General features: G+C 48.2%; 1 protein-coding gene across 1 annotated transcript in view; it reads right to left on the bottom strand.

Moving 5' to 3' along the window:
• POU2F3 (POU class 2 homeobox 3) overlaps positions 1-25,731 on the bottom strand; it is a 78,826-nt gene that overhangs the window by 40,770 nt on the left and 12,325 nt on the right. The window contains 1 exon segment of the mRNA XM_060104273.1: positions 8,019-8,053. Coding sequence (XP_059960256.1) covers positions 8,019-8,053 — 35 coding nt within the window.

Raw genomic sequence — 25,731 nt, 5'->3', positions numbered from 1 at the left:
GCATCCTCTTCTCTTAGTCTGCTCATCCACCCTCAATAATCCTGCCTCAACCCGGAAGTACAGGACCAGAAGAAGGATCTAGCAGCAGAGGGAAACAAGCCTCCTTAATTCTCATCCTCCAATGTCTTTCACAGGGAGGTCTCAGAGTCTCCCTCCAGCTTATTGGGCCAACTACCCCTGGCTGTACACACCTGCCTGGCTTTCTTAGACTCACTGAACCAGCCCCATCAGCATTATTACAGTGCAGGGGCCCTCCCTCCCCTCCGCAGCCTCTGCTACATTTCCTTCCCACCAGCTGGGAGCTCCCGTGGGCAGGGACCACGTTCTACTCCCCTCTGACCCCTCACAGCTAGACACAGGTTTGTGCAACTAAATGGTCAAATGTGGTCAATTAATTCCCTACCTTGTCCTCTGGTGCTCAGCTACTGTGGTGCCGGCCCTCCTGGGGCTGCTCCCTGGGTGCCTGGGGAAGGGGCTCACTATGTCTTCACTGCAGACCTTCACTTGAGAGTCTGGTCCTGCCGCCCCTATGTCTCCATCATGGGCCTCCCCGGAGAAGCCTCTCCATCATTCAGAATCCTCAGAGACCTTTCCTTAGGCTGAATTTTGTTAATTTTAGAGAAGATGTCCCATTGAGCTGATTAAACACTACAATCGACGCATGCCGGGAGCAGCCAGAATCCGTGGGATTGACATACATACACTAATATGTATAAAATAGATAACTAATAAGAACTTGCTGTAAAAAAAATAAATAAAATAAAATTCAAAAATTCAAAAAAAAAAAAAAGAATCTGTGGTAGCTCACAGTCATGAAAACGGGGAAGGAAAATCCCATTTGATTCAAAACCAAACACTCTATGGGAGCGCAGTGGGACCACTGCTCTGGACTAGCTGGACGGGTTCCCAAGAGAGGCACTGGAGGGCTGAATGTTGCGGCTGCAGGTGAGCTTGAGAATGCTACCAGGCTTGGGGCTGAGATAGAATCCCAGGCCACTGGGTCTCAGCTTTGGGGGTAGGAAGCTCAGGGACAAAGACACCTGCCAACTTGCTTCAGACTCTCTTCTGGCCCCAGAGAACTTTTGTGAAGTCTTCTAGCAAGACTTAGCTTTCAACAGCACAGATGGAGACATCGCTCTGATGGGTCTGGTGGACACCCACAGCCCTGGATGACGAGGGGCCCAGAAGTCATCAGCACAGAGCAGGGCAAGCAAGGCTCCCCAGGTGTGCATCTGTCACTGTGGACTCTCCAAGCCCCTTTAAGCCAATGATACTTCCTAATGTTCTTCTGAAGTTAGCTGTTGGTTGACAGAGCAGGAAATGGGGACTTCCCTGGTGGCACAGTGGTTCAGAGTCTGTCTGCCAACTCAGGGGACATGGGTTCGATCCCTGATCTGGGAAGATCCCACATGCCATGGAGCAACTAAGCCCGTGCGCCACAACTACTGAGCCTGCGCTCTAGAGCCTGTGAGCCACAACTACTGAGCCCACATGCCACAGCTACTGAAGCCCGTGTGCCTACAGCCCGTGCTCCGCAGCAAGAGAAGCCACCGTAATGAGAAGCCCGCGCACGGCAACCAAGAGTAGCCTCTGCTCGCCACAACTAGAGAAAGCCTGAGCTCAGCAACGAAGACCCAACGCAGCCAAAAAAAAAAAAAAAAAAAAAAAAAACCAGCAGGAAATGGAAGTGGAGAAACTCTGTGAACAGGAGGCTGTCCCTCAGGCTCCTGACTTCACCCACAGGGCACTCAGCCTTCACTCCCTCCCTCCCAGAAGAGCCCTTCTCTTCTTCTAGGCTAAACCCTCCACCCATGTTCTCTCTTTTCTGTCTCCTCTATGGCATCTCCTATCTCTCTCTAGGCCCACAACCCACCAAAGTCTCCCTCATCCCCAAAACCTTCCCTTCACACTGTCTCCATTTTCAGCCAACATCTGCATCCCTTATCATCCCCCTCCTTGAAAGGGAATCTGCAGTCCTCGTCTCCAGCATTTCCTAACTTCTCCTTACCCCTCGATGACAGCAATCTGGCTTCTGCTCTCACCACAGATGCTAGAGACGCTACGATGAGGCCACCAGTGTTCACCTCACTGCCAAACCGTGGCCACTTCCAGGCTGGGGCTCTACAATATCTCTGCGTGCTGTGATGCTGTCTGCTATCCCCACCTTCATATGAAAGTCTCTCCTTTGTGGGCGTGGTCCTCCTCCCATCCCTTTAAGCACTCCTTCTTGGTCTCATCTACGGGTGCCCGTTCCTCAGCCTGTCCCCTACATGTTCCTTCTCTCCAGGTCTGCCCTGGGTTCTCACCCCAGTCTGCGCACCCTCCCTAAGGTGACCTCCCTCCCTCTCATCACTTTGGATGACACGATTCGATGGTGACCCCTCAGTATGCATCCTGACCTGGCTGGTGGGCTGCAGATCCAAATTTCTCATCATGTATTGAGCACCTATTGTCCATTATCTGCCCTTCATCCTCTTCCCATCATCTGGACAAATTGGCTGGACCTCCCCCGTTCTCTTGATCTCTGGTTATAGTCCCACTAATGCTCAGTATCCCAAGCTAGAAACCTAAGAATCCTGCTGGACCCTTCCCCTTCCTTGGCTGTCCATATCCTAACTGTTGACAAAATCCTCCGGATTTTACACCAAAAATCGCTCTCAAATCTGAGTCTCTCCATGCTTTACTGACACAGGAATAATAATAGCAAATACCTATACAGTTTATACGTTCTAGACATTGTCTAAGAGGTATACACACACACAAACACACACACACACACACACACACTAACAACAGCCCTGTGAGATAGGTACCATTATTCTCCCCACCTGTAAGATGAGGAGACTGAGGAACACAGAAGTTGAAGAACTTGCCCAAGGTCACACCGCCAGGTAGTGCCAAGCCCAGGAGTCAAACCCAGGTCGTCTGGCTCTAAGTCTGTGTGCATAATCCCTCTCCTTGGCATTGCCCACTCCTCCTACCACAATGGCATCCCATCAGGCCTCTCTTGCATCATTGCATCATTCATCCTTCCTGCCCTCCGCACCCACACTCCCTCCTAAGGCTCTTCCATTAAATGAAACTAGTTATGCTTGAAAATGCCCACAGGATAAAACCTAAACTTCTTGGGAATTCCCTGGCGGTCCAGTGGTTAGGGCTCTGTGCTTTCCCTGCCGAGGGCCCGGGTTCAATCGCTGATCAGGGAACTAAGATGCCACAAGCCATGCGGCGCAGCCAAAATAAACAAATAAATAAATAAACTTCTTTGCTGGGTATTCAAAGGTCTGCATAATCTGCCCCAGCCTCATCTGCCACCATCACATCCCTGGCTGACCTTCTCACAGCTCCCTTTTACATAGCGAGGCTCCAGCCTTACTCTCTCCTATGCCTGGAATATTCTTGCCGCCCCTCTCTGCCAGTCAGTCAAACCCCTGTCTCTTCCCTTGTCACCCGCCTCAACACCATCTCTTTGGTGACATCCTTGGGCGGTATCTCAGAGCTCAGTACTCTTACGTTTCTTACAGAATGCACTTCAGAGTTCATTGCCATTTATCTTCTTACAAATGACACCCTCTATCCAGCTCTTAGCAATGACTACATATTCAAAGAATGAATATTTGGCCCCAGATCCAGCCTGCTGGGTCCTCCTGTCTCTGCCCCTTGAATTTCAAAAGATTCTGTTCGCTGGATCACACAAGATCATAAAGGCTGGAAAGATTCCATGTGACATATTTCTCCTCACTCTCTACAGCTCAGGGTGAAGAAATGGACACTCTCTTCCCCATTTCTCTTCAAAGAAAACCATGAAAGGAAAGTGGAAGCAAAACCAAACAGAATATGGCATGAGAATATTGATGGGACCATAACATACAGACCGCAGGGACCTTAGCAATCATCTCAAGCAAATGTCTTCCTTTCATTCATGAGGACACCAAGGCCCAGGAAGGAGAAGAGGATTGTGTAGGGTGGAAACAGCACTGGCCCCCAGGACCTCTGATTCCCTGTCCAGGCATCTGGCCTTGTTCTGTTGCCTCCCAACTCTGTCTTAAGCTTTCCTGGGGACTGAGGGGTGGCCCTGTTTCTGGGTCTCTGGGTCAGCCCACAATTATCTCCCAAACAGGCTCAGGCTGCTTTCCTGGGACCAGAAAGTTAAGAGGCTCAGCATGAAACTTTATGAGGCAGCGTCTTTCGCTCGGGCAACCTTAGGACAGCAGTGCGCCCAGAGCCTGGCTGCAATTCCCAACTGCACCAAATGGCTTGGGGCCTTCCATTGTGAGCCTCACCAAGGGCAGCGACTCATCCTTTGCTCTCCCGCGTCTGCCACCCCGTCTCTGTATCAGACACAGAGGCCGCTCCTACACAACACTCCTTCTTCCCCTCCCCACTCCCTGCACCTCCCACTTCCTCCCAGTTAGTCATGGTGAGGTCACACTCAGCCGCTGGCTCCCAGGCCTCTCTCTAAGGACGATGTGTATGTTCAGGAAGAGGGGAGTTGAGAGACTGTAGAGGAGGATGCTGCAAGGCATCATGGGAAAAATGAGCTCTGGAGTCAAAGAGATGTGGGTTCAAGTCCTGGCTCTGCCAGCTGACCAATCTGCGTGACCTTCAGCAGATTACTTAATCTCTCCAATCCTTTTCCAAATCAGGTGGGGCTGCCTGGGAGGCAATTTCCTTACCTGTATAAGGGGGATAGTAACGCTTGGTATACAGTGAGAATCAGATGAGATAAAGTGCCAAAAGCACTTTGCCCAGTGCCTCGGGGTCGCCAACGTTGGTTTACTTCCCTTGTTATGAAGCACGAGGGTATCACTGTCAGTGCAAGGGCCTGAGAAATCCTGGTGCCCACCTGCAGGCCTGCAAGTGAACTGGTGAGAATGTGAGGGTGCGGGCCTTGGTATCTGAGGCATCCGAGAGACAGTGAGAGGGAGCAAGGAGGGCCTTCGGGAGGGCATGACATGTGTGCCTGTGCACAGAGAAGAGCTCCAGTCTAAGTGTGTAAATGAGCGTGACCAGCTGAACCTCCCTTCCTCCAAAATTCCAACCTCTTTAAAGAAAAGATCTTTATGTGTCTGTTCTGGTCAGTAATGAGAAATCCAAAAATCCTTCCCAGGGGAGGGTGGAACTGCCCCCTTCCCATGAGGCTCATCGAAGGGAAGCGAACGCTAGTGAGGCCCTCGCCTGACAGAAGCCAGGAAACTTTCTCCCAGCTGGTGGGGAAACCATACCCCAAAGGATGTTCAAAGGGCCGGGGCCTCTCTGTAGGCTGCTGGGGCCAGAGGGGCTGTCCCTAGCCTTGTCCTAAGCACGAGGGTTTCCCAAGCTCTAGAAAGATCACACAGGCAGCCAAACCCACCAGGCCTGTGGAGCGGGCCACCTCCAGGCTGGGCTGGTGCCACCACGTCTTGGTGTGGGATGGGCTCCTCCACGTGCATCTCGTCCAAGGGACCATGAGAGGCGGACCCTGGGCTGGGACCCTTGGAAAGCACAGGCAACAGGCCACATCCCAACCTGCCGAGGGCTCCTTCAGGATCACTGAATCCTCGGGAATGTCCTCCATCCTCCTGCCCTGGAAACAAACCTGGCCAAACGATCCCTTAGATGAGAATCTGTCTCATCTTTAAAGACCTTGAGGGAGAAGCTGATTCCACAGTCTCCCTCCCTTGGTAGCTCTTCCATTGTTTGATAAGTCACACTGGCTGCAAGTCCTTCCTCGTAGCTCACCTAGATATGTCTTTAACTGAAGCCTACCTCTGTCTTAGGTCTTGAGGGAAGGGTGAGAGTAGTTGGCCTCCATGTGTTAGCAAACTTCCCCAATGAACACAATTGCAGAAGTTGCCTAAGAGGTTTTGGGTTAGGACTCCAGATTGTTCCTCTCCAGCTGTGAAGGATGTACCCAGAGTTAAAAGCCTTTCAGGAAATGTTAGTAGGGACTTCAAATCACTCTACAGATAAAGGAGGAGAAGAACATATGTCTGAGTTTGACCTCCACCCCTGACTTCCTTCTAAACTTGGACTCTGGATATGAGTGTGAAGGACCCCTAGTGAGTATCAAATGTATCCCCAAATTGGGGTTGTCTTTCCTTCCCCGTGGCTGTCTCCTTCTCTAGCCCACTCTTCTCTGCTTGACAAAGTCTACTGACTCTTCAGAGCTAGAATCAAATATCACCTCCTCCATGAAGCCTGCCCTGAGCTACCGGGAAGAATGAATTATTCTCATTTCTGTTGGACACCATGCTTTTTACACGCCTCCAATAAAGCATGAATGAGATTGTATTATAATGATCCGCTCAAGAGTTTCTCTCTCCCCTCCCCTCTCCCTCTCCCTCTATCTCTATCTCCCCCACTCCTCAATCTAGACTGTGAGCTCCTCCAGGGAAGAGACCATGTCTTAATTTTCTTTGTATTCCCACATCTGGCACAGTACATGTTCCCTCCCCCACCCCAAATTTATGAAATAAATTAATTTTTCAGCTGAGAAAACTCATACTAAAAATATTAAGTGACTTGACCAAACTTATACAGCTAGCTGGTGGCCAAAACAGGACCCAAACCCAGGCTTTCTGACTTTGTTTCTAATTCTCACGTCTCTGCCTCACTCTAGGGCCCAGTGTTGCTTCCTGCTTGTCTCCAATTTAGACTTTGTCCCCCCAATGAACCCTCCCATCATCTGCCTCTGACATCACACCTTGTCTTCGCCCTCAGCCCCTAATCTTCCCATCAGCTTCTAACTTCAATGGGAAGGTCCTCTCTTCATTCACCCTCCTCTTTACACATCCAGATCTATCCATCCTTCAATCCATCCAATACCACCTTCCCCTGCCTGAAACCCTCCCGACTAACTTGAACTCCACCCAGCTTGTTCCTTTAAAGGCGTCCAGCTTGTATCTCCATTGTCCCACTGAGCTGGGTTACACCCTCTTTCCTGAGCTCTTTTTGTCCTGGCTCCCCTGTTTTGTCCTCTATCTTTTAAATCAGGAGTTCCTTTGGCTATTTACAATAGCCAGGACTTGGAAGCAACCTAAGTGTCCATCAACAGATGAATGGATAAAGAAGATGTGGCACATATATACAATGGAATACTACTCAGCCATAAAAAGAAATGAAATTGAATTATTTGTAGTGAGGTGGATGGACCTAGAGTCTGTCATACAGAGTGAAGTAAATCAGAAAGAGAAAAACAAATACCGTATGCTAACACATATGTATGGAATCTAAGAAAAAAAAATGTCATGAAGAACCTAGGGGTAAGATGGGAATAAAGACACAGACCTACTAGAGAATGGACTTGAGGATATGGGGAGGGGGAAGGGTAAGCTGTGACAAAGTGAGAGAGAGGCATGGACATATATACACTACCAAACGTAAAACAGATAGCTAGTGGGAAGCAGCCGCATAGCACAGGGAGATCAGCTCGGTGCTTTGTGTCCACCTAGAGGGGTGGGATAGGGAGGGTGGGAGGGAGGGAGACGCAAGAGGGAAGAGATATGGGGACATATGTGTATGTATAACTGATTCGCTTTGCTGTAAAGCAGAAACTGACCATTGTAAAGCAGTTATACACCAATAAAAATGTTAGAAATAAATGAATAAATAAATAAATCAGGAGTTCCCTGAGGAACCCAACCCTCCATCTTTTGTACCTCCACAAATTCCTCTACACATAGTCAGGCCATGCAAACAGACTTGCCCAAGAGACAACTCAAGCTGAGCTTTGATGGGAAAAGAGTTGTGGTCTTAGATTCCAGACCACATCCAGCCTGAAGATAATCCTAAATAGGGCTGTGCTGTCAGTACTCTTTTGAGGACATAATGAAGAGGTGACCCGGACGTTGGATTGTGGATTGGGGGAGGGGTTGGATGCAAAAGCCCTTGAAAGACCCCTTTCAATTCTGAGAGCTATGAGTCTATGAATAAACAGCCTCAAACTTCCCTTAATCTTCTTTGTGTCCCCACACCTGACAGAGTATGAATGACCCCCAAAATGTATAGAATAAAGGTTTTCTTCTGAATGTCCTTACCTGCCTGTTGAAATCTAAGCCGTTTCGGTCATTTCCTGGAAGAGATTAAAAAAAAAAAAAAAGAAAACATTAATAGCTAGCAGGATTGGAAGAGACTGAAAGTTAGTGGAAAATAGGATGTTGGGATGGGCTTATCTTTATTTTGAAAAAGAACAAAATGCCTGCCCTGTGGCCGGAATCTTCTTGCTTATCCTGTTTCCTGGAAAAGTCTTTGGAAAATCTCCTTCAGGAAGGTAGGGAACCAGGGAAAGGGGAGACTGACTTGTCCAAGGTCACATAGAGTCTAACTGAGATTAGAACTTTCCACACCAGATTGCTTCAGCCAAATGCCCTCAGACAGAAGCTGTGATACATGCTGTAATGGAAAAGCAAGGAAGGACCAGCCACAAATCCTAAAGGAACTGCCCGAAGGCAGGAAGGCCTCCCACTATCCCAGCCCTCCAGCATTGAAGACACCTAAATCATGTCAGGTAGATGAGTGTCACCCCCTGTTTCCACCCCCACCCCAACTTTCATTCTTGGTTTTATTCATCTTTTTCCCTTTATAATAAATGTTGGGTTGAAAAAGTAAATGTGTGCTTAATAGAGAAAACTTTTTGGCACAGAAAAAGTAAAAAGTAGCAGAAAAATCAATCTGCAGAGAGGCAGCTGCAATTAATATTTTTGTATATTTTATGGTCTTTTTTATGCTTGTTTTTCCTCATTGATATATATCGCTCTGTATAGATTTTTTACCCTGCTTTTTCCAGTAAGCATCATAATCTTTCTCCTACACGATTAAGGAACGTCATAAATCTTTCTCCTATGTTTGCAAAGATCATTTTTAATGGCTACATAATATTCCATTTATGGAGATACCAAAATCTGCTTAAACATATACCTGTTATTAGGGAAATTGCTTCCATTCTTTGCTATAATTAAATTTCCTGTTCATACAGCTCTTCAGGGCAGGAGCTGCCAAAGAATCTTCCTTTGTGCCCCATGGATTATTGGCTCTATAATGGCAAGAAAATGATATTAAATACCACCCAGAGCCTAGCACTAGGCTTAGTACATAATAGGAGCTCAAATTATATTGGTTGAATGAATGAATATGTGAATGAATTCAGAACTTTCAATCAGAAAATTCTTCTGCTTTCCATCGGTTCTTCAATAGCTTTGGAATGAAGTCCAAATTTCTTAGTATAACATATAATTCCCTGGATGACCTGGTTTCTGTCTACCTTCCCTGCTTTGTCTGCCGCCTCTCATGATCTCACCTCCCTCCCTCCCATGTACCCTGTGCTCCAGGCTCATGGAAAGCTCGCTCATGTCCAAACGTGCCACACCTCTCCCGTTTCCACACCTCCATGCACTGTTCCCTTCCACAAAGTTGGTTCCCCTTCTCTCTGGTCCTTCAGGCTTCTCTACCAGCCGCATGGCACATGTCATGTAACTCTTTATTTGTCTGCATGCTTCTCTCTCCCTCTAGTCTATGAATTCCTTGAAAACTAGGAAGAGGACATTCATTTTTCTCCTCAATGGCGACCACAGTTCCTAACATGGGTCAGAGGCTCAAGAAACACCTGATAGATGAATGAATGGGGTCCAGGAGAATCCTCTGGAGCTTTAACCTAAGCCCCCTTCCCTCTACTCTGTTCTAAACAATGGGTAAGTGAAGCCCTTGCCTGTATGATTGGTTGTGAAGCATCTCCGAGAGCAGCTGGGCCAGCAAGATGACAGCAGAGGTTGAGGACTACAGGATTCCGAGAAAGAGGAAATTAGTGAGACGGGAAGTCATCTTTGAACAGCAGCCTGATTTTGAGACTAACGAAGACTAAATAGATAATCTGTGAAGGGAGTTAAGATGGGAAGGGCCCACAGACTGAAAATTGTGTGTGTGTGTGTGTGTGTGTGTGTGTGTGTGTGTGTGTGTGTAGAGGGTAGACTTAAAGATAAAATTGCTTTTATATTAAAAATTATTTCATGACATTGTAAAGGTGGCCTAGTAAGGAGTGATTTTAAAATTTGACCAAAGAGCAAATTCATTCATTCCACAAGTATTTGCTAAATACACTCTCTATACCAGGCACTGTTCTAGGCACTGGAAATATAATACTGGAATAGATAGACAGAAGTCCTTGACCACATGGAGCTTCTCTTCTAGTTGAGGAGACATAAAAGGAATAAGAAAACAAATATATAATTTCATTTAGACAGAGTTACTATGGAGAACAATAATACATGGTCAGGGGAAGAGTGTCAGAGGCTGTCCATAAGCAGGGTGGTCTGGGAAGATCATTCCAGACAGAGGGGTCGGGACCTGAGTGAGGCAAGAACAGGCTTGCCCACTGAAGAACAGTGATGAGGCCAGCAAGGCTGGAGAGATGTGGATGGGTGTGACCAGGGGAAAGATGACGTGGATCTGGCAGGCGGGTTGTGCTGAAGACTTCAGCTTTCATGCCAAGGACGTTGGGAAGCGATCAGAGGGCTTTGAGCAGAGGAGTGACATGATTTCACTTAAGTGTTTACACCTGCGGTGATCAGCTGTAGGGATGAGCAAGGAGGAAGAGAACAACCAGGTGGCTATCGCAGTGGGCTAGGTGAGAGGGGGCAGCGTGCAGGATAGAAGGGCACCCGTGCAGGTAGTGAGAAGGACCCGGATTTTGAACTGATAGCTGACAGGGCCAGCTGATGGCTGCAAGGAGTGGTGCAAGGGAAGGAGAGGAAGGATGATTCCTAGGGTTGGGCTTTCTCCATGGAGTGAGTGGTGGAGTCATTCCCCAAGATGGGGGTGACTCGGGGAGGAGCTGGCTGGTGGTATAAAATCAAAAGCTATGTTCTGGGACGTGTTAACTTTGAGATGCCAATTAAAGATCCCAGGAGAGACAGGGAAAGGAGTTTGGACTCAGGATAGGTGTCAGGTCAGAAGTACAGGGTGAGTAGTTTTCAGCTTATAGGTGGTACTTAAAGCCATAGGACTTGACGAGTTTACAAAGGAACTGAGTCCAGATGAAGGAGAATAAAAGGGTCAAGGTTGGGAATGATGAGGAAGGGCCAGCAAAGGAGACTGAGAAAGAGTGGGCACTCAGGTAGGAGGAAGACCGGGCAGGTATGGCGTCTGGAAGGCAAGAGAAGGTGTAATATCATTACCTCCAGAAGAGGTAATAACATACATGTGAATGAGACCTAGAAAGGGAGAGAAACCTTGAGGGCCAAAACAGTCTATCTTGGAGAGGTCATCAGGATTGTGAACAATTAAGAAAAGTCTTTACTTTCGATATCTGCGGATGCCGTTAGAGTGCTGTTTGTGAGATCCACAAAATGCAAAAGATGAGCAAACAGTATGAAGAGATTAATTTTAAAACCCACCAGCCAACAAGAGAACAATTTCTCTTGTTCAGGAGTTTCTCCAGGGTCTTTCTCCAGAGGCCTCTCCCCTTAAGGACGCACCTGCTGCGCTTGGAGCCTGAAGATGGAGTCTCCCCTTCTCATCAAACTCATCCTGGCCTGCATCGGTATCATTGTCTAATCCTCCTCGAGTCCCAGGCTGACTGAATGGCTGGACTGGAGGGACCCAGGCCAGCCAGGGCCTCCCAGGAGACAGACCCCTTTACTCTGGGACAGCAGAGAGCGGCACTAGTTCAGCACTGGGAACTGAATAAAGGTTCAGTCCCCCAAAGTGATTTCACCTCCAATTCCGATTCCACTGCTAAGCAGGTCAGAGTATTCTCAGGAGACATGGCTTCCCCCCGCTGGAGAGAAGGAGCTCAGAGCATCTGGAGGCCTAGGTGGAGACACCATGACATAGTCTAATACAGGCGTTAGTTCATTTCTGATGACACTGTTGATTCTCTCTCCAGATCTGGCTGAGGGGAAATGGCCTCAGCCCTCATTTTACTGCTGCTTCTTCCTGCTTCTCTCCCATGTTCCATGGACCTAGTTCCGCCTGGCACCTCTCCCCACCCAGCCTACAGGAAAGGCCTGGGAGGTGGTGCCTGGGAACTCTGGGACAAGATCAAGCTCACTGGGGTTCTGCTGCTGCCCTAATGCTCTAGGTTGAGAGGGGACCGACAAGCCATTCCCAGGACCCAATTTATTCATTTTTGAAACAGCGAGGAGGGCACCCCTCTTTCCTAGAGAAAGAAAGGGATGCAATCACCATATTGTGGGAAATACTGGTCCACAATCATCAGAAACTTGTTTTCTACCCCTTTAAGCTGTGGTGTGCAGGAGTAGCAGGGCATACTTGAAACAGTCCTGGACTTGAAGTCAGAGAATTAGGGCTCAAGTCCTGGCTCCATCGCTCCCAAGCTGTGTGGCCTTGGTCAAGGCAGGAAGCTCCAGAGCCTCAGGCATCTTGATGGCAAAATAAGGTCATAGTTTCAATTCCACCCACCGCCCAGGAATACAGTAAAGCTCAGCTATATGCTGGGAAGCACTCTCCAGTTGTGGGTTGGGCTCCACACGTCCCGGGCCACTCCTCCATCAGGCTGAGCCTGCTCCTTTGTCAGGGATTTTGCACATGCTGTTCCCTCTGACTAGAATGCGCTCTCTCCCTAGAAAATACACACTCATCCTCCAAGACCCAACTCAGATGTCACACCCTCCATGAAACTTATCCAAAGCAAAATGAGGGATTTCCTCCTCTGTGTTTCCACCTCTCGTACTTATATCTCTTCCAGCACCTACCACATTTTTTAAAAGTCAGTGTTTTGTGTGTCTGTTTCCCTCATGAAACTGGGAGCTCCTAGAGGCCAGGGTTATTACATCTTATTCATTCTTGTACCCCAAGAGCCTAAAACAGTGTTTAACACATAGTAGGAACTGAATGACTATGTGTTTAATTGATCCAAATCACTAAGAAACTCCTACAGAAACGAATCTTCTATTCAGGTCTAAGAAATCACAGGTGCCACCACCTGCAGAAACCTGATCATATTCTATTCTCCAAGTTCTGGCTTTGAAAGATGGCAGCCACTTGCAGAAAAAAAAAAAAAAACAAAGCAGGACAGACACACAGAGGGGCCGGAGCATTATTTTCAGCATTGGAAAGATACTGAAGTCCAACCTCAGAGGGGAGCACCTTGCAGTGGTCACACAGCCTCAGAGACCTTGATTTCCGACTAAAGCTTGGATTTTGCAACTCCCATACTCATACAATTTTCCCAATAAACCCACTGCATCCCAAGTCCAACACAGAGAAAACCAAGTATTAGACTGTAACCAACAGTTTAGGCAAATAAGCAGTATTAATGCCGATCAAATCTGGAAGTGATTTAAAGAGCGAAATTAATTCAGACAACTGGATGATGAAATCAGGATTAGAAAATATTTTGGTTGATTCTAATAAGAGGCCAAAACCAACAACATAAAATGTAACAGGAATAAATCTAAGCTCTACATTTAGGTTAAAAAAGGTCAATTGTATACATAAAAGAGGAGGCTGAAATTAGAAATGATTAAGGTGGTAAATTTTATGTTTAAATTTTAAATTTTATGTTTAGATTTAATATTGTATGTTTTACCACCAAAAAAAAGGAGAAAAAGTAAAGAGTTTTTTAAACTTAGGGAATTATGTTTTGACAACTACTCTAACCCAGAAAGCTAATTTTCTACCTCATACTGGGTAGGCAACTAAAGTAGTCAAATTGCTCAAAAGTATGCCCTACCTTTAAGCCTACCTGTTACATATGATCTGGCAATCCTACTCTGGGTGTATATCCACAGGAAAAGAAAACAGGATATCAAACAGATAGCTTCATTCCTCTGTTCACTGCAGCATTATTCACTATAGCCAACCTAAGTGTTCATCAGTGGGTAAATGGATAAAGAAAATGTTACATATATATAACATGTTACATGGTGGAATATTATTCAGCCATGAGAAAGAAGGAAACCCTGCCATTTGCGACAACATGAATTGACCTTGGGGGCATTATGCTAAGTGAAATAAACCAGACTGAGAAAGACAAATACTGCAAGGTATCACTTATATGTGGAATCCAAAAATAAAAATAAAAAAGAGTCAAACTCATAGAAACAGAGAGTGGAAAAGTGGTTGTCAGATGCTGGAAGGGTTCCGAAATAGGGAGAAGTTGGTAAAAGGGTGCAAACTTTCAGCTATAAGATGAATCAGGTCTGAAGATCTAATGTATAACAGGGTGATTATAGTTGACAACACTGTACTGTATAATTAAAATTTGCTAAAACAGTGGAACTTAAATGTTCTCTCTCACACATATAAAGATAAATATAGAGGTGATGGATGTGTTAATTAGATGGTGGGAATCCTTTCACAATGTGTACACGTATCAAATCACACGATGTACATGTTAACATCACATGATGTTAACATGACGTACATTGTAAAAATCTTACAATTTTATTTACCAGTAACACCCCAATAAAGCTTAAACAAAAGACTCTGCTACAGTGTGAAACCTGATAAAGAGTTTTTTCAACAATACCAATAACCAGCCTCAAACTAGAGCAATGGAATAACACAGCAGATACATACGGTGATTAAAAATTCAAGTGTGCATAATTTAAGATACTTGACCATCAAAATAGCTAGACTCTGTATTTTACATTTTCAAAGAGGTTAAATCTCCTAAAGAAATATATCTCTCCCTCCCAAACAAAACCAAAAAAGTGATTCCCATTTCTGTTTATTGGCAGACAGTATCTGGAAATAAACAAACTGCAGTTCCTTGTGGGGAGGGGAAGAGAGAGGAGGCTGGAGTTAGTGTCTCATGTGAAAAAGAGACCAAAAAAGGGAGAATTTCCGTTGACTGAAGCCAATATTGGCCTGAGTGTGCTGCACAGGTGTGGTGTAGCTGCTTAAAAAACTAATGCTATCCTGTGCATTAGCAGGCATGCAGACCGTTGCAGATCTCTGCTGACAGCATCATGTCCAGTTCAGGGCAACAATTTTTTTTTTTTTTTTTTTTTGCGGTACGTGGGATCTTCCCAGACCAGGGCACGAACCCGTGTCCCCTGCATCGGCAGGCGGACTCTCAACCACTGCACCACCAGCGAAGCCCCAGGGCCACAGTTTTAAAAGGGACCCTGATGAACTGGGCTGTGCAACATGAGGACCAAGATGGGAAGGGGCTTAGATGTCACACCACATGAGGAAAGGATCTTTAGCCTAGTGAGGAGAACACTTACCCTTAGATGTCTTTTATGTTTTAGAGACACATACCGCCATATTTAGGATTGAAAAGTTATAATGTCTATAATTTACAAGAAAATATTCCAGGGACAGGAATGGCAGAAACGTGATGGTTGTTGAGAGTAGGCAATGAGTATATGGGGCTCATCGTTTTAGTGTCCACCTTTGTGTGCGTTTGAAATAAAAAGTTAAAAATAAAATATTTACCCCCAAAAAGGATGAAACAAATATGGCAAGATGTTAACAACTATTAAATCCAGGTGTTGGGTATATGGCTGTTCATTAAGCTGTTTCTTCTCTTTTCTATGTATCTGAAGTTTTTCAAAATAAAAAAATTTAAAGTAATTCAATGAGGGAACATTTGAAAGATCTACTTGGCATAGTGCCTGGTGCATAGTAAGTGCTTCAGTAAATGTCAGTGTACTCTTCCTTCCTCCCCAAATATTGGCATGGATGTGAAGCAGGCTTAGCCTGCAGTTCCAATGACCCAGCTCCACTAAAGGTCGGTGGTGGAGGCTCCTGGGAAGCAGGCTTCACCTCAGTATAAGGAAGAATTTTGTAAAACATGGAATTGTCCAGCAGTGAAACCCACAGTTTCATGTCAACAGGGCTCCCCATTGCTAGGAATATTCAGGCAGAGGTTGCTTATTTCAGGGATGTTATAAAAGTGGTATTTGAATTGAAGGGCAATTTGATAATATCAAGAGGGGGATCTCGGGTGATCTCAGAGGACTGAAAATTCCTTCCATCTCGAAAGTCCTAGGATTCAGTGCCGCTGATTGAAATGTACCAGGGCTTTTTCTTCCCCTCCCAGAAGCTGGTCACTGTGTAGCATTTGCAGAGGGAGGCAAGGAAGGACCAAAGAACCCTCCCCACCGTTTCCCTCTGTCCTGTGTTCTGCCCACAACTAAAAGATATGAACACAGAGGGCAGAGATAGGGCAGAAAGGGCTCACAAAGGAAGCTTCGGAATCCTCTCTTTGGATGTCCTGGGGGCAAATGGGTAAGAACGGTGCCAAGCTGGAAGGGACACCAGCTAAGTTCTCTCCAAGCCTCTTTTGGTTCTCATGGTCTCCTGGGAATCTCTGGACCATGAAGCTTCTAGCAAGAAAGCCAGAGCGCAAACACCTTGGAACTATGGCTCACGGGGCTGGGAGGGACCTGAAGAGATCATCGGGGTGAGCGCTCTGCCTTTGGGGAAATGAAGCATTATTATTCACCCCCATTTTACAGTGAGAAAACTGAGTCTCAACAAGGTTAAGTGATAATATGTACGAAGTAACAGAGCTTTTAAAGTATGGGCATGTGTTGGGAATGATCCTCAGGGAAAGACAAAAACCCACGTCTCCAACCCCAATGTGGTACAACCTTCCCACGCTAGCGTTAACGCTACTGCTAGCCTCTCTAAAACTCAGACAATGTCTGAGGACTCCACCCAAGCTCCAGCTAAATGCCCCAACTCCTGAATCTCCCTGGTCCCACACGGTACCCAGGACTGTTCATCTATACCAAAGAGCTCCAGACCAAGGAAGAGGCCGAGAATACAGTTCGAGAGATTTGGGTTAATTATGAAGACAACATCCCAGTTCATAGAAAATGGGATTTAGTGACCAAACGAGGGTAAACGGCACCTTGAATTGGTGGGGAGACCCGGGATTCTGGATAGAATTTCCTTAGGCCAGATGGCCATAATACCCAATGGAGTCCCCGTGAGAAAGGCCAAGGATCAGTCTGTAGGAGGTGCACAGGGGTCAAAGGCAACTTCCACCTCTGCCTCTCCTTCCCTGGCATCTGGTGGGCACCAGGTCAGCAGTCCGAGCCACCTGGCAAGGACCCCTGTCCGACAGTAGACGGGAGGAGCCGGCGCCAGCCCTCTGCTTTCCCACCTCTGAACCACAGCCTCACAGGCCCACTGATTTGCATGCTTTGGCAGCGCTGGGATGTGAGTTTGCCTGGGGAGCAATTCTCTGGGTGGGGGAGGTGGAAGCACAAGAATCCTGTTCCAGCAGGATTTTCACTCCTGCCTGGTAAACATGCAGAGAGCATTCTGTAATGCGGCTGAACCTATCCCATTTCTGGGCTGCTTCTCTTCTCACCAGCTCCGCTCCCAGGTTAACCCAGCAAGACTTCCACTGTCATTTCATGACCACTTGGCAAATGTGCTGGCACTTCCTGGGATAGCAGTGATTAAAGCAACCAGGACCTTGGAAGCACTGCTGGGCAGGCAGCCTCCAGAGCAAACCAGGAGACTTCCCAGTGAGGTCAGTCAAACCAGTCAAAACACTTTACCCCAAGACCCCACAGACACCATGCCTACCTTTTTTGTTACTTGAGATCCCTCCAAGGAACTGGGCACTGTTGCCTAATGGTCAGAGTTCTGTACAGAGAACACACTCTAAACTGAGCTTGAGGGTTACTTCAAAGGCTGTGTTATGCTGGACCTTGGGCAAGCTGCTTGATCTCCACAGCCTTCAATCTTCCTTACATGTTACAACAAAAAATTCTGCCTATATTCCTGCCACCTTCTTCGTAGGAGCAAAGAAATGCCCAGGAGGAAACCGAGGCTGGCCTCTGAAGCCACCTGAAGAACAGGACACAGGATGTCCTTGATGGGCTGTGGGGAAAACGCTGGCATAGGGGTCGGGAGATCTGAGCTTCAGTTCTCCACCAGCTGAGTGCCCCTGGCTGTGGATAGCAGATGCAAAGATGCAGCGTATGCGCCATGCCCAGGGCAGACATCACTAATGGACCGCCTCACTTGCTTCCTTTTCCTAAACTCAGTGCATAGTGACCACCACTGATGATCAGAAGCAGCTCTCCTGAAGAAACCCACTTGCTACCCCAGGACAGGATGATCTTACAGGGTCCCTCCACCTCTGACCGTCTGTGGCTTTGGGGATTTTCATGATTTAAAGCTTCTTCCTCTCTAGAATGGCAGAGTCAACACAACTGACCTCAGTTCTTCCTTGCAACCCGGCCTGTGTGAGCATTCCAGGGAGTTTCTCCACCTGCGCAGTCATGAGACTGAACCCCGAAGCCTTGCTCTCCAGGCCCTTACCACAGATGTCAGGAGCGTGGGGCTGAGGAGGGCACCCACTGCCCACCTTTGCTAAAAGGGAAGCCCAGCCTCCTCCGACTTCCCTTTATTATCTGTCGTCATTCTTTGATAAATGAAAGGCTCCTCACCGAGGTCTTCTATTTTTTTGGAAATAAAATCCCTGTGTCTTCTCAGTCTGAGCTATAGATGGGACTCTCCGGGGCCCCCTGCATTGCCCCTGAACCTCCTGCTGGCCTCACACTGAGGCCCAAAGTGGGCAGCATGATCAGAGGCTATGCTGAAGAGGCCAGGGACTCAGGCCCCTGCCTGGAATGGGGCCAAAGGGCCAGGTTGCCCAGCGAAGTCTCCACTCATAATCCGCTGACCCTAGAAAACAATAAAAATCCAACTTCAAAGGAAAAACTCTGTTAAAGAAACCCAGGGTTCCCATTACTCCTAAATAAGTACAGGTCAGAGAAGCACCTTGGCCGCTATTTTTCTATCATAACTTTCTTGTGCTCGAAGGGACCACACAGAGACTCCCAGTGCAGCACCCACCACTTACAGGTAGGGAAACTAAGTCCCAGAGAGGGTGAGTGATGAGCTAAAGGTCACACTGGTAATAAAACAAAGCAGGAACAAAGCCCGAGCTCCGGTGCCCGGACTTGACTCTCCACCATAGCCCAGGGGGTCCCTAAAGGTCACCTCCAGACCAGCCCCTTCTCTACTCCTTGCCCAGGCCTGAGAGGGGAAGAGATTCAAAGAGGTTTAAGGTTGGTAAGAGGCACTTCGCCACCCGCTTCCCGGGACTGAGTGAAGTGGGGGTGAGAAGGGTGGCTGGGAAGAGCATGAATAGCTACCGAGAGGGGCGTGCAGCCGGGCGCTGGTCCTCACGTGGGCACACAGACGTCCATTGTGCAGCTCAGAGGGGCACGTGTGTGGTAAGAAAGCTTAGATGGGAGATGCTATCTCACATGTGTAGAACAGCTCTCACTTCTGAGAGCTGCCACAGATACACTCTTGTTTCATTCATGCCTCACGACTTGTCTTACAGATAAGGAAACTGAGGCTGGGCCATGGCGCCTGAGCTGGAGGAAAGGAAGTTGGGTCTCAGGGCTCTGGCTGCAGGGCTGGTGCGCTGGCCAACACGCATGGGTCTTGGGGCGTGCACTGGGTTTGTTTCTTTCTGTGCAGTGTACTTTCATATCCAGTCCTTATTAGAGTCTCGCCTGCCTGTGAGTTCTACAGGGCCGGGATTCCAGAACTCCTGTTTCACCAGTGAGTACACTGAGGCTCAGAGAGGGCGGGGCTGGTTAATGTCACACAGCCGTCTCCCGCATCCAGACACCATGCCATGCCCTTTCCCTCACCCGGGGTAATGTCGCTTCCTCTCCTTCTGGGGCCTGTGTTCCTAGGGCTGGAGGGGCCACTTCTGAGGGAAGGGTGATGGGGAGGGGGGAGACTTTGTCCAACGAAACAACAAAACAAAAGCAAAAGACAGAGGACTGCCTCTAGGGTAGGGAAAGGGCTTTTAAAGAAACAGGGATCTCAACCCGTTGCTGTGACCTTGAGAAAGTCGTTCCTCTTTTCTGACCCCACTCTCTTTCCCCATAAAATAGGAGAATGGGACTAGATCAGAGAATTTTCAAACATTTTGGCAGGAGAACACTATTTTCAAATAATAGGGATTAATTAATAGTTGACATTTATTGAGCATTTACTATGTACCAAGCTTTGTATTAAACATTTTATACACAGGACAGCATTTAATCCTCACAACCACCCTATGAGTAGGTGCTCTTATTATCCCCATTTTACAGATGAGGAAACTTGAGGCTCAGAGAGGTTAATCAACTTGCCCAAGGTTACTGATTAGTAAATTGCCGAGTAGAAACTCAAGCCCACGTCTGCCCACCAGCCAAGGCTGACCACACCACAGTATATATTGACATACTATCTCCAAATGAAAACACATATGGAGTCACCACAGAAATTTGAGGGGAAAAAAAAAGACCTTCAGGTTTTTCCAGAACTATAAACATCATCTAGTCTCCTTGAATCTGTACCATCCCTAAGCACTGGGTCCTGGGAGGAGGGGTCTTTCCACCAACTCCCTCCCCTTCTTCCGGCCATTTCCTGATTGCCTGGAGTCAGTTTGTTTGAGGGTCCTTCACCAAAGCACACTTCCCACTCCCAAGTGCAGGTGGATAGGACAGTGTGTTGGCCATGAGTGAACGAATTCACAGGTAGGTCTACTCAGGACACAGCCCATATTCCTAATAGAGGGTCCCTAAATTGGCCACTGGGTCACGTGTGGACACTCTGTCCTTCTGATACTAATACTGGCAAATAGCATTACTATACGGCAGGCTCTGCTCTAAGCACCTTACACATGTTGGCTTATTCAATCCTCATGGCAGGGGCTTCCCTGGTGGCACAGCGGTTAAGAATCCGCCTGCCAATGCAGGGGACACGGGCTCGAGCCCAGGTCCGGGAAGATCCCACATGCCGCGGAGCAACTACGCCTGTGCGCCACAACTACTGAGCCTGCGCTCTAGAGCCCGTGAACCACAACTACTGAGCCCACGAGCCACAACTACCGAAGCCCATGTGCCTAGAGCCCATGCTCCGCAACAAGAGAAGCCACCACAATGAGAAGCCCGCGCACCGCAACAAAGAGTGGCTCCCGCTCGCCGCAACTAGAGGAAAACCCGTGCGCAGCAACAAAGACCCAACACAGTCCAAAATAAAATAAATAAATTAATAAATTAATTAATTAAAGAAAAAACAAAAAAAAATAGTTTCTCACTCTCCACAATATTAAAAAACAAAAACAAAAAAACATCCTCACGGCGACTCTAGGAGCCTATCCCTATTATTACCTCCATTTTAGAGTCTAGGAAACCGAGCAGGGACATTAAGTAACCAGCCCAAGGTCATATAACTAGTAAGTAGAAAAGTTGGGATTCAAATACAGACTCTGGCTCCAAAGTCTATGCCCTTAATGCCTCCGCCTTGGTAAGCTGAGGGCAGCAGTGCCCTTCCTAACACATTACAGGAACTGAGAGGTACAGCAACCCCCATCTTTCAAATAATAACCAGTGAGCACAAAGGGTCAGCATGTGCTCCCAGATCTCAGCATCTTAGAACCGGAAGTGATCTTAGAGACTCTCAAGTTCAGACCCTTCGTCCAATGAACGAACTCAGGCCTGAAGACGGGAGGTGACTTGCTGACACAGGTTCATGGTAGAGATGAGTCCAGATTCCATCTCTCCTCACATCTCCTCAGCCAAACAAGAAAGTGCAGACTGTTTCTCCAGTTTCACTGGTAGAAAAACTGAGATGACTAGTCTGTTGTCAGCAGAGGGAGACAGGCCTGAGCCCAGGACCAGAGCTCACTCAATGGTCCTTAAGAGCCCAAGCATCCTTACGACACTGGGGGTAAACTGAGTTGGGGCTAGGCGGGGATGGGGACCCAGCTGGTTCTCCCGAGAGGCAGAGGTCACTAATACCCCACTCAGCCAACCACCCTCAAGCCTCCAGGGGCCTGAGGGGAGGGGACAGGGACAGGGTGGGAGCAGCCAGCCCAGTGCCACCTCCCTTTGATACCTTGGAGTCCAGAGCAGACATTTCCCAGCCGGCTTAACCCTTTTTGTGCGTGCTTCCCTTCTCAAGAAAACCTTAATCATCCTCATTTGAATTTCAAATGACCTCTCCCCTCTCCCCACTCCCTGCCCCAACAGGCTTTGAGGCAGGGATATGGAAATTCACCCTGCAGTATGGAAATCATTGCCCTATGCAAATTGGGCGCCAGGACCCCATCGTCATAGCAACCACTGGGTTTCCTCTCCTTTTGGCCCCTCTCTGGGCTCTCTGGCTTAGATTTTTTGTTCCTCTTCCCAGCAGGCAGGTGGGGCACCCCTCACCGAGGTGCCCAAAGGGGCCCAGACCTGCCAGGCTTCCTGCCTGCTTCTCTAGTGCAAATCTAGACCCAGATTTGGTCTCACCCAAGCGAGACCAACCGCTGTTTTTTCTCAGCCTAGCCTAATCCGAGGATGGGCTAGATGGTGATGAGGAAGTTCTGGAGTCTGGAGGACACAGCGATGCTCCTAGAGGGGGTGACAGGAGAAGAGAGACCTAGAGGGCTTCGGTGGTGCCAGTGATAGGAGATAGAAAGCAGGGCACGGAACCTGTATGTAAAATGCCATGCAAATTAACACCTATTATTTTTTGAGTCAACAGCGCTAGTGCTTTCTGGGGAGATGCCCGCAGCTCTGTTTCCCATGTTCCGAGCTTGGCACAAAGGCCTGCCCTACCTGAGTCTCCCAGGGCCCTGCTGCTACCCAGGAGCTCCCCCACAGTCAGCCCTAAGCCCATGGAGGATCCAGGAGGGGACTTTGAACTGTCTGTGGCTGAAGTCTCTAGAAATGAAATTCAGTCTCCTTTGAGGACTCTGGTCATTCGCTCAGCCTCCCCAGCCCTGTCCTACCAGAACCTCAGGCTCCAATGAGAGGAACGCAGCCCCAGTTGGGATGACCTCATGCTGCTTCCCTTTTAAGGACATGTCTGCCCCTCTTCCCCTTGGCTGTGGGGAGTGGGGAGTGAGAGGATGCAAGGGGAGCTGCACCTGCCTCTCCCCTCAGCAGCTCTTCCTAAGGATGGGTCATCCTGGCAGAGCCCTTCCCTTCCCGAGGGGGACCCACTAGCAAATGCAGGCAGAGACTCCAACTTCCGTCTCCCCTGCCCTTCCTGTAGTTTCACAAACCCCCCGACCACCCCGGCCTGCCTTTGATAGAGCCTTGACCAGAAAGGAAGACTGCCAGGGGGTGTACCCCCACCGCCAGACTGCCCACCCTGCCCTGAGGGCTTTGAGGTGGGGATTGTGTGAGTCGTGTGTGTTTGCGCGTGAGTGTGAGTTGGGCGTGTGTGTGTCTGTGTGTTTGGGAGTGGGGCGGACCGAGTGTAACTGCATTTCAGTAGTCCGGATTGGGGCTGCTCTTCAAGCCCTAAGACGTAACCCTAATTTGGCTGCTCATTTCTTTTCAAATTCTTTTTCCACTTGTTCAGCAATTTTCCACACCAGGTGTTCATTACTGTAACTGTTTCTTAAGGAGGAGGGTGGACCCAAGAGACCAAAAGCATTTACTCACAGCTTATGAGGGAGGGGGGCTGCAATTTGGGGGCCTTAGTGAAGGGCTAAGGCCCAGAAGCTACAGTGTTGAGTCTCTGGACGCTGCTCAGGGTCTCTCTCTCTCTCTCTCTCTGTGTGTGTGTGTGTGTGTGTGTGTGTGTGTTGGTAGCGGGTTGGGGGTGGGTGTCATTTCACCCCTGGAAGCAAAGGATAGCCTGGGACCGACCTCTCCTGCTGGATCTCCCCATCATTGCCCCCACAGCACCGACAGTGGGAGTAGGAGGGATGCTGAGAAGGTCATAAGATGTATCCATTGCCCATGGGATGCCAAAGGAAAGGGGCATTCTTATGCACACTCTTATCCTCTAATGCAGGGCACCTCCAAGTGTGGTCCCACAGCCAGGCTGGTCTGAACTGTTCATTAAGGTCGGAGACCAGATGTGTCCAAACACAGAGAGTAAGAATTTAGAAATGTTCACAGCACCCCAAGTACGTCATGAGTGAGTGCTCCCTGTGGACGCAGTGTAGACAAGTCTGGGCCCTGTTGAATGTGTGTGGTGGGTACGAGCTGCATACCAGTCCTGCACGGTGGGACCGTGGACTGCTCTGTGACAGACCGGAAGTAAAACGACCAGTCCTGCAGCCCACGTTGTTTGAAGCAGTGCCCTAAGGAATGACCGCTGATGAAACCAAGCGGAACTCCAGATGGTAAAAGGCAGCACACAGGTGCCCCCCCACGCGGCCCCCTCACTTTGTTCCCTCTTAGGCCGGAGAGAAAAGGAGGTCCATGTTCTTTTGGGGGCTGCAGAGATGGCAGCTGGGGCAGGGAAGGTGGCCTTCCTTAAAGAGATCTCCGAAAGGAAGAGGGACGGGTGCCAGGCAGGACTTGGCTCATTCACCTGCACTGGTGCTAAGGTTTAACATAATTTTATATTTACAAACATACCTGCTACCCAGAGGCAAGTATTAATTTAGTCCATATGGACTATTACCCCTCTTGAGGTTGCGACATACACACTCCTAACACACTCATATATAGTGTGCTTAGACTTTAAAGTATCTTCACTCATTTCCGGACATGAATGTGTTATAAACCTCCTGATTTCAAGCAACATATAAAAAACACACTGCTGTTAAAAACACTTCACGGGCTTCCCTGGGGGCGCACTGGTTGAGAGTCTGCCTGCCGATGCAGGGGACACGGGTTCGTGCCCCGGTCCGGGAAGATCCCACATGCCGCAGAGCGGCTAGGCCCGTGAGCCATGGCCACTGGGCCTGCGCGTCTGGAGCCTGTGCTCCGCAACGGGAGAGGCTGCAACAGTGAGAGGCCCGCATACCGTAAAAAAAAAAACAAAAAACAAAACAAAAAAAAACACAACACTTTCATCTGAGCAGCATGGTCCTGCCCTGTGGGTTTGGGTTTGGGACTAGATGGGTGAGAAAGTGTGGTCCAGGTGGGAGCTGCTGTAGTGGTGGCTCTTTTATTTGCAGAGGTTCTCTGTGTGCTAGAGGCAGGTACCTCCTGACGCCACAGGCTGCTTTCCCGAGACCTCTGGCACACACAGCCACAGTATGAAGCCTGGATGGTGAATTAGTACCTCTTCATCTCCCTGCACAGAAACTGGAAACGTGGTAAGATGGAAGCCACTCTGGTTTGAGAGGGCCAGAACCAGGGGCAAGGGGCATATGCTGCAGCATGAGGGTTGTAGACAAGAGATAGGAAAGGACTTCCCGACACTGAGAATTGTATCCTACAAGAATAGGTGGCCAAGAGAAATTGTGGGGTTAGCTTTTCTTAAGGATGGAGGATAAATGAGGGGAAAATAGCTCTAAGAACAGGATCCTTTATTTCCCAGGGATGGTTTTGAAATGTCTTCAAAGGAAGAGAAAGGTATGAACAAGATATCCTCTCAGAATCCAGGGATTCATATCAGTTCCCCCTGGACATCTGGAGGGGCTATGGCTTCCTTTTTGTCCTCCAGAGAGGTAAGGGCGAGAGTGGGCACAGACCAAGGCACAGGACTAGAGTCACCAGGCTTGAATCCTAGAGCCCACCCAGCTCATTCTCTTCACTTTATTCCCCCAAGCCCTCTCCGCCCCCCATATTATGACAAGGAAACTCGAGTCTAAGGCACAAGCAAACTTGTCCCACACTGCTCAGTGACAGAGCTTTGTCTTGTCTCCTGAACATTTCTGATAATTATCAACCTAATGATGGACTGTATTTGTATGGTGACATACACTTTGCAAAGTGCTTTCACACCCACTCTGTCATTTAATCATAAAAGGGTGGATGTGTGTGTGTGTGTGTGTGTGTGCGTGCACCCATGTGTCTCATTTAGAAAGAGCTGTCAATAGGAGACTGTTCCGCACCTTCCCCCAAGTCTCAC

The sequence above is a fragment of the Mesoplodon densirostris genome, chromosome 7 (genome assembly GCF_025265405.1).
Source record: "Mesoplodon densirostris isolate mMesDen1 chromosome 7, mMesDen1 primary haplotype, whole genome shotgun sequence".
NCBI classification, from domain to species: Eukaryota; Metazoa; Chordata; class Mammalia; order Artiodactyla; family Ziphiidae; genus Mesoplodon; species Mesoplodon densirostris.
Note: the sequence above shows the minus strand (reverse complement) of the source record. Positions and strands in the feature narration are given on the sequence as shown.